Raw genomic sequence first — 8,990 nt, forward strand, 5'->3', positions numbered from 1 at the left:
TTGCAGAGATCAAGTGGTCTGGATAGAACAGGACAGACATGGGGCAACCTCCCAGGATTGGACAGTAAGAGTGAACAGGCCAGCGTCTCTGCATTCTTTCGAGGTGAGTGCTCTGGGGTCCGGGGCTCACTGTGCGGGTGAGACTGAGTTCAACAGAGCCATTGCTCATTGGGGCCCCACCTTACCCAGGAAATGGTTCCTCACCACAGTGACCACATCCCACCCCCAGATTGACTTGGAGACGCTCTACTGAGGGCAGGAGGCGCTGGGGTGCCGTTGCCTAGCAACAGGTGGTAGCCACCCTTCCGGCCCTCATTTGAGACTAGCCCTCAGCCAGCCACCCCGCTGTGCACTGGGAAGAGGCACTCTGAAGGGAGAGCCAGGGACTGATCCAAGGTGAGGTGAGGGGTACAGAGACCCCACCCATGAGAGGACTTCTGAGGCCGGAGGAAGGTGGGCAGGGACAGGAGACTGAGATAGGGACCATGCCGCGGTGGCCCCTGAGATCTGGCAGAGCTGCAGTGAATTCTAGAAATCAGGAAGAGGTGAAGGGGAGAAGAAGGCCCAGTAGAAGGCCGGCAGGGGTATCAGGAGAAGGGGTACACATACAGGAAGGGACTCGAAGGAGACGTTTCTTCTCATTTCTTCTCTTTCCCACTTCCTCCTTAAGCTAAGATCGAGGGGGCCGCTGTGGAGCTTTTTGTCGCAGGCACCCGGGGTGGGGTGGCCGGAGAGGCCTTCGGAGGGGCCCAGCTCCAGGCCCCAGCCCGTTCTGCCTGGCTTCTGGCTACACTTTCCCTCCTCTTGGATCCATTTGGCCCCTGTGTCTGAATCCCATGCACCCCGACTCTCTTGTGCTTTCTTTTTTGCTTTTTTTTTTGAGGGTGTATGCATGCCAGCAATGGGGCTTCAATGCTAGGCCTGGGTGCTCTCCCATTTTCACCCAAGCCTGGTGCTCTACCACTGGAACCACAGCTCCATTTCCAGCTTTTTTTGTGGTTAATCGGAGATAAGAGTCTCATCGACTTTCCTGCCTGGGCTGGTTTCAAACCATGATCCTCAGATCTCAGCCTCCTGAGTAGCTAGGATGATGGGAGTGAGCCACTGGTTTGGTGCTCATGCTTGCTGAACACTTGGGGGGGGGGCTCCCTCCTGCCCCTCCAAACACAATGCATGTGTGCCTTAGCTGCTTCCTCTCCCCTCCCCATCTTGTGTCTCCCAGATGCCTTTGACTCCAGAGCAGCCCTTGGGGTACACGGAAGATCTCCCCATGTCCGAGGCAGCCTTGTGGCCCCCGCTCCCCTGCGGGCCCTGCATCCCCATCATGCTGGCCCTGGCCTCCCTGGCCGCCTTCTTCATCGTGACCACGGCTGTGCTGGCCGAACGTCTGTTCCGCCGCTCGCTGCGCCCCGATCCCCACCAGCGCGCGCCCACCCTGGTGTGGCGCCCCGGAGGAGAGCTGTGGATCGAACCCACGAGCACCGCCCGAGAGCGCTCGGAGGACTGGTACGGCTCTGCGGTGCCCCTGCTGATGGACAGGGGTCTGGAGCCTCCTGCCCCCGGGGCCTCCATGGAGGCCCGAGCTACTGCCCACCCTCCTCCTTCAGCCCCACACCCTGCTCCCGGCAATTTGGGAGGGCCAGTCTGCAGAGGCACCTTCGGGGAACCCCAGCTCTGGGAGGAGACCCCCACCACCACGGGCCTGGTGAGCTGGATCGGGCCTGAATTGAGACCAGAGGCCAGTGGGACGCACGAGCCCCCCCAGGCCTGGAGGCAAAGGCCGGGCAGCCCCGAGCCTGATTGGAGTCTGCAGCCTCGGGTCACCCTGGAGCAGATCTCGCAGTTCTGGAAGCGAGAAGGCCGGACCAGCGTGGGGTTCTGAACCCAGGGTCTCCAGGACTGGCTGCCCAGAGATTTCTTTCTAGAGAGGGCTTCACTGCACAGAAACTTCTAGGCTGCAGCCTTCAAGTGGATCTGGAGGTTTGATGCACCTGCCAGGCCTCTTAGGCCTGGATTGCCATTCTGCTGGCCCTGCACGGTGAGCAACCTTGAGTGTGCATCAGCCTGGACTCCAAGAAACCGCCCAGCAGAGCCTCGGTTCAGTTACTCAGGCTGCGGCTCACAGGGCCAGAGACAAAGCAGACTCCATGCCAGAAATCACAGCAGAATGCCCAAGTGAGAAAATGTATCCAGACCGGCAGGAAAGCACATCTAATCCACCATCTTCTACCTTCCATCCACAGGTAGCTAAGTTGCCCTTATCACAGTGAAAGCATCCCTGGGATGTTGCCCAGATTATCTGGTGGGGACAGGTGTCAGCAGTGTTGGCAGGAGATGGCAGGAATCCAGCTTTCCAGAGCTGCAGTTCTTGTCTCTCCCTAGCTGTTCATCCTGCCACTCACCAGGGCCACTGAGAGGTTGGTTCTCCAGGAAAATACACACAAAGGGCAAGAGTAGGCAGAGGAGCCTCTGTGCCTCTCTGTGCATGCATGCACGCGCAAGCACGTACCAGGGCTTAAACTTTGGGCCTCATGCTCTTGTTTGGCTAGTTTGCTCAAGGCTGGTGCTCTGTTACGTCAGCCACACCTCCACTTCTGGCCTTCTGCTAGTTAATTAGAGGTAAGAATTGCTCAGCTTTGTCTGCTTGGGCTGGCTTTGTACCTCCATCCTCCGATCTCTCAGCCTCCTGAGTAGCTAGAATTACAGGCATGAGCCACCCGCACCCAGCTGCTAAGGAGCCTTTACAAATGAACCTTGGCTTTGACCCAAATGGCCGCAAGGACTTGCTGAGTGCGGCTGGCTGGGCCTTTTTTTATGCCTCTGGTTTTCATCTGGAATCAAAGACCAGCAGGCTCTTCCATCTATCTGCTTAAAGGAGCACACACTTCTGCCTTCTAGATCTTACCATTCACGGTGAGGAAAGCTTAGGCCAGAGATTGATTCAGTATGGAAAAGACCTTAGTTCCAGGGAAGGGAAGCTTCTAGATGGGGCATTTGACCAGACAGGAAAGTTGGCTTTCTTTTTTGTATCTTGTGCCAGTCCTGGGGCTTGAACTTAGGATCCAGGCACTGTCCACTTAACTCTTTCACTTAAGGCCAGTGTTCTAACACGAGCAACAACTCTACTTCCAGCTTTTGGATGGTTTTTGGAGATAAGAGTCTGATAAACATTCCTGCCTAGTCTGGCTTTGAACTACAATCCTCAAGTCTCAGCTTCTCAAGTAGTTAGGATTACAGGCGTGAGCCACTGGCGTTTGGCTCAGTTTTGTTTTTTCTGATCACACTCTACCTTGGCTTTTTCTGATCAAGGTTAATACTTTACCAGTTGAACCACAACTCCACTTGTTGCTTTTTTGCTGGCTAATGGAGAGAAGAGCCAGTTCTCAATCTCTTGAGTAGCTAAGGTTATAAATGTAGCTAAGCAGTGCTCAATTGAAGCAGGTTTTGCTTGTAATGATCTACCCTATAGAAATGCAGCACAAATATCTGCACTCCCATTTTAAGAGAGGAGCTAGGGGAAGGGGTTTCCATTCTGTGGGTTTCTGATTTCCCAAACTTTAGTCATAAATATAAGGTAATTTGCCACATTTGTTTACCACCTATATTGTTATTTACATTATATATTTCTTTATGTTGGCTATTTGCTTAATAAATTTATTTTGAAGGGAATCTCTGCTTTACTTCTATGCATGGAAAATCGGTATCACTTTCCATAAATAAAAGGTGTAATATGGAAATAAATATGATGTAGACAGGAGCAAATATACAAATGAAATAATAAAGACAAATACAACATAGACAACGTTTATTATGTTCTTAGTAGACACTGCCTGCTGGAAGTATTCACCGTAGACTCTGGGTGTTTTTTGTTGTTGTTTGTTTGTTTATTCAAAAAGGATGAAGCCAGGTGCCGGTGGCTCATGTCTATAATCCTAGCTACTCAGGAGGCTGAGGTCTGCGGATCACTGTTCAAAGCCACCTCCAATTAACCACTAGAAAATGGGAAGTGGTGCTGTGGCTCAAACTGGTAGAGTGCTAGCCTTGAATGAAAAAGCTCAGTGACAGCACTCAGGCCCTGAGTGCAAGCCCCATGATTGACAAAAAAAAAACAAAACAAAAAGGATAAACTGGGTACAGTACACACTTCTAATTCTAGCACTGGGGAGGCAGAGGCAAGAGGGTTGAGAGTCCAGGCCAATCTGGGCTTCATGGCAATAGCTGATTTAAAAGATGAAAGAGGTTAAGTGCTGATGGCTCACATGGAAAGCTACTCAGCGTCAGCACCAACCCAGAAAACCACCTGGACACACAGTCATGTAGAAGAAGCATTTAATGTCAGCTAGAGACTGTCAGGGTATCTCTCGTGGGACAGAGAGGAGCCAACTGCTCTCACAGTCTTAGAGGTAGCGATAGTGTCAGAAGTCAGGGCAGAAGAAGGGTCTGGGGCCAGAAATCTTTGTAGGCCCAGCTGGACACTGGAGATATCAGACAGCCAGGGCAGGACATTCCATAGCTGGCTCACAGCCAGGGAAAACGATGGCAGAGACAATACATTCTATATGTAGCACGTAGCAAAGTCAATGGTTGTCATGTAGCCAGGGGAAACATCCCAGAGCAGAGACAATGCATTCTATAGCTGGCAGGTTGCAATTATCCCCTAGAAGCAGCGTGAGCCCAGGACTAGCATCTGGATTCCATTGCTGATGCAGCCCGGGCCCATGGGAATAAACAACTGTGGCCAGGCCTCGCTGGTGAAGGACCCAGGGCGAAGGCTGTCAACCCAAAATCGGGGTGAAGAAGTGTACACTCAGGAGGCTTAGATCTGGGGATCCTAGTTCAAAGCCAGACTGGAAAAGAAAAAAAAAATCTTGAGACTCAGCACCAATTAGCCAGCAAAAAGCTGGAAGGGGAGGAGTGGCTCAAGTGGTAGAGTCTTGCCCTTAATCAGAAAAGTGAAGGGAGAAGCTGAAGCCCTGAGTTCCCATATCAACAAAACAAAATAACAACAAACAAAACCACAACTAACCCTTTTCTCTTTATCAGTTAATTGTGTCAGGCATTTCCTTACAGTAGTGGAAATGTACTAAGTTACTTCATGTCTTTCTAAGAGTCTGAGGCTGCTTCTCCCAAGGGTATTTCAGAACTATTATCAACCTTAAACCACATGATTAATTTTATTTGGGTTTCCCATTCCATTGAGATGGCATAATTTGAACTGCAAATTCAAACGGAGGCCAACTTTTGGATATAAATTCTGAGGGGGTCATGTCTTGTTAGCATCAGTTCTCAGGGGGAGATGAATAAAGTCTTTATGCCTCATTTCCCATCTCTGGGTGGGTGCAAAAATCCAACGCCTCTTTATAACCAAGAACCAAACAACAACTCAGTCGGTTTTCCATTTCCTCTTCTTGTGTGCTTTCAGGAACTTGCTTTTTTTTTTTTTTTTTTTGCAACTTGACTGTGTGTATCTTAAAGGATGTTTGCTTAATTTTATGTGGCATATCTACCTGGTTTATAGGAAGCATGTGTTTGACAAGTTATTTCACTCCATATATACATCCCACAAAATAAACTATTTCTTCCTATAAGCACATTTCAAATCTCTCCTATCACGTGCTGGGTATGGCGGTGTACGCCTTCAGTCTCGGCTATTTCAGAGACCGAAGTAGGAGACTGAAGAGTTCAATAAAACAGCCTGGGCAACAGGGTGAGACCCCACCTCAAAAACAAATATCCCCCTCCTTAAAATCAACAACAAAAATGACTTCTTTTGCAGTATTGGGGTTTGAACTCAGGGCCTCATGCTTACTAAGCAGATGTTCTACTACTTGAACCACAACTCAGAACCCATATTCTTTCTTTTTCTTTTTCTTTTTTTTTTTTCGTGGGGCCTGAACTCTGGGCCTGGGCGCTGTCCCTCAGCTCTTCAGCTCAAGGCTAGCGCTCTACCACTTGAGCCACAGCGCCACTTCTGGCTTTTTTCTTATGTGGTGCTGAGGAATCGAACCCAGGGCCTTGAGCATGCAAGGCAAGTGCTCTACCACTGAGCCACCTTCCCAGCCCCTCCCATATTATTTCTTTATCCTTCACATCTAGCATCACTCATTTCCTTCACAGCTCATCTTCTAGGGAGAGCTGACCATCTAGAGTCTATATATTTCCAGAAGCCCACCGAAACTGCTTTTACCAAAATCACAACCTTAAGCACTCATTCATTTATGGTGGGTGCTCTACCACTTGATCCATACCACTACTTCTGGTTTTTGCTGGTTTTGAAATAAGAGCATTGCAGACTTGTCTCCCCCTGGCTAGCTTCGAAGAATTATCCTCAGATCTGAGCCTCTTGAATAGTAGAATTGTAGGCATGAGTTCTTTCCCTTTTTCTTTCCTTCCTTCCTTTTCTTCCTCCTCTTTCCTCCTTCCTTCTTTCCTTCCTCAATCTCTCCCTTCTCCCTCCCTTCTTTCTCTCTCTTTTCTTTTTTCCTAGGTCAGTCCTGGGGCTTGAACTCAGGACCTAAGCACTGTTCCTGAACTTTTGTGCTCAAGGCTAGTGTTCTACCACTTGAACCACACACAACTCCATTTCTTGCTTATTTGGTGCCTAATTGGAGATGAGTCTCACAGACTTTCCTACCAAGCTGGCTTCCAACTGTGATCCTCAGTCTCAGCTTCCTGAGTAGCTGGATGACAGGCATGAGCCACCGGCATGTGGCTCTTTTCTTCCTTATAGTCTTTCCTCCCTCCCTTCCTCCCTCCCTCCCTCCCTCCCTCCCTCCCTCCCTTCCTTCCTTCTTTCTTTCTTTCTTTGGATAACCCTATCTAGTACCCACTAGATGCTCCCTGCTCTGTCTTCTCAGTGGCGGGACAGTAGACATGTACAACGTGCCTGGAATAGTTCTTTACTAGTGTTGCTAGTAGAGCTCCTGAGGCTTTGAGCCAAAGAACTGCAAAACAGGAAGGAAGCTACCCTTCCCACCAAACTAGATATGTGTGGTGATATGCGCGCACACACACGCACACACACCCACACACACACTCACGAAATCCCACTTTCCTCAGGATAAAACTGGTGTTCAGAGTGATTGGTGTAGATTCATTCATTCACAGCATCGTGGGCAGGTTTCCTTCAGTCCGTACCATTTGGTCTCTCCGTGCTCAGTGGCGTAGGGCCGCCAAAAGCAGTGCTTAAGTGTTGCTGAGAAACTGGCAGAATGACTTATCACTCCACTCAGGAAGTCATTAGAAGCAAATGCAGAGGTGCTGAAACATTTATGGAACTTTACCCACTCTATTGTCTTAGAGGGCCATCGATAAGTAATGTGTGTGTTCACAACACACACCACAGGTGAATCTTCTTTAAATCTAAAAATAGAGCTGGGCACCGGTGGCTCATGCCTGTCACCCTAGCTACTCCAGAGGCTAAGATCTGAGGATCGTGGTTCAAAGCCAACCTGGGCAGGAAAGTCTGTGAGACTCTTATCTACAATTAACCACCAGAAAACCAGAGGTGGTGCTGTGGCTCAAAATGATAGAGCACTTGGCGCTGGGAAGGTGGCTCAGTGGTAGAGCACTTGCCTTGCATGCATGAGGTCCTGGGTTTGATTCCTCAGCACCACATAAGCAGAAAAAGCTGGAAATGGTGCTGTGGCTCAAATGGTAGAGCGCTCGCCTTGAGCTGAAGAGCTGAGGGACAGTGCCCAGGCCCAGAGTTCAGGCCCCACAACCGACACCCATAAGAAAGAAAGAAAGAAAGGAAGGAAGGAAGGAAGGAAAGAAGGAAGGAAGGAAGGAAGAGTTGGGTTTGCTGAGATTTTTTGTTTGCTTTGTTTTGTGCTGGTCCTGAGGCTTGAACTCAGGGCCTAGGTGCTGTCCCTGAGCTTTTAGGCTCCAGGCAAGTGCTCTACCACTTGAGCCACAGCTCCACGTCTGAGTTTTTGGTGGCTAATTGGAGATTCAAGAATCTCACAAGCCAGGCACCGGTGGCTCACACCTGTAATCCTAGCTACTCAGGAGGCCGAGATCTGAGGATCACAGTTCAAAGCCAGCCTGGGCAGGAAAGTCTGTGAGACTCTTCTCTCCAATAAACCACCAGAAAATCGGAAGTGGTACTGTGGCTCCAGTGATAGAGCACTTGCCTTGAGCTGAAGAGTTGAGGGACAGCACCCAGGCCCACGAACAATAACAACAACAAAAACTCACTCCCAAAAAATAATCTCACAAAACTTTCTGGCAAGGGCTGGGTTTGAACTGCAATCCTCAGATCTCAGGCCCCTGAGTAACTAGGACTACAAGCTTAAGCACTGGCACCCAGCCTGGTGGATTTTATTTAATGCTTCTTTCTGAGAACACTGAGGCAGATTTACTGATCTGTCAACCTGTTTTGACCTCTTGCCTTCCTTGATCTTGCAATACTTCAGGTCATCTGCTGAGGGGTTTTTTAGTATGTTGGAAAGAAGGATAGGGGCAGGAGGGTAGATGGATAACAGGTTGGAAGCCAGGCAGGAGGGATAGATGAGAAGGATGAAGGATGAAGGGTAGAAGCTAAGTGGGTCGGTAGGATGCGAGAGTAAACTGGCGAATACTGGTGGAGTTATGGGGGAGGGGCTGTTGAATAAATATCAGCTGCTGGCCCAACTTGGCTTGAGGGCTTTGAAGCCAGTTACCTGGGAGCAATTGGATGAAGATCTGATGATGGGATTCATCAGAGGAAATGAAAGAAGCAATTCATCTCAGCTTTCAAATTCCTCTGCAGCTTTCTTCCTGAGCAGATGTTGAAATACCCAGGGCCACCTTGGCTATTGTCTGGAATGAAGAGCCAGAAATCAGAGAAAGGAAGGCAGGTGTGGCTGCAGCTCCCCCTGGTGGTCACTATGAGTTAATGGTCCTCTTTCTTTTTTTTTCTCCTTTCTTTTCTTTTTCCCTTCCTTCCTTCCTTCCTTCCTTCCTTCCTTCCTTCCTTCCTTCCTTCCTTCCTTCCTTCCTTCCTTCCT

At 49.5% G+C, this 8,990-nt stretch overlaps 1 protein-coding gene across 2 annotated transcripts; it reads left to right on the plus strand.

Moving 5' to 3' along the window:
- Positions 1 to 2,554, plus strand: LOC105982002 (chromosome unknown open reading frame, human C16orf54). Of its 2 annotated transcripts, none has more exons than XM_013011388.1 (2): positions 1 to 103; positions 1,223 to 2,554. In XM_013011388.1, the coding sequence occupies exon 2, from the start codon at positions 1,223 to 1,225 to the stop codon at positions 1,880 to 1,882; it is 660 nt and encodes a 219-aa protein (XP_012866842.1). In that variant the 5' UTR covers positions 1 to 103; the 3' UTR covers positions 1,883 to 2,554. The 2 variants fall into 2 exon arrangements, with proteins under 2 accessions (XP_012866842.1, XP_012866841.1); XM_013011387.1 differs by lacking the exon at positions 1 to 103 and adding an exon at positions 322 to 396.
- The last annotated feature ends 6,436 nt before the right edge of the window (positions 2,555 to 8,990 follow it).

Source organism: Dipodomys ordii, unplaced genomic scaffold (genome assembly GCF_000151885.1).
Source record: "Dipodomys ordii isolate 6190 unplaced genomic scaffold, Dord_2.0 Scaffold14, whole genome shotgun sequence".
Taxonomy (NCBI): domain Eukaryota; kingdom Metazoa; phylum Chordata; class Mammalia; order Rodentia; family Heteromyidae; genus Dipodomys; species Dipodomys ordii.

Excerpts from the sequence above, each read along its gene's own strand:
- LOC105982002 (XM_013011388.1), top strand. The coding sequence starts at position 1,223 with ATGCCTTTGACTCCAGAGCAGCCCTTGGGGTACACGGAAGATCTCCCC.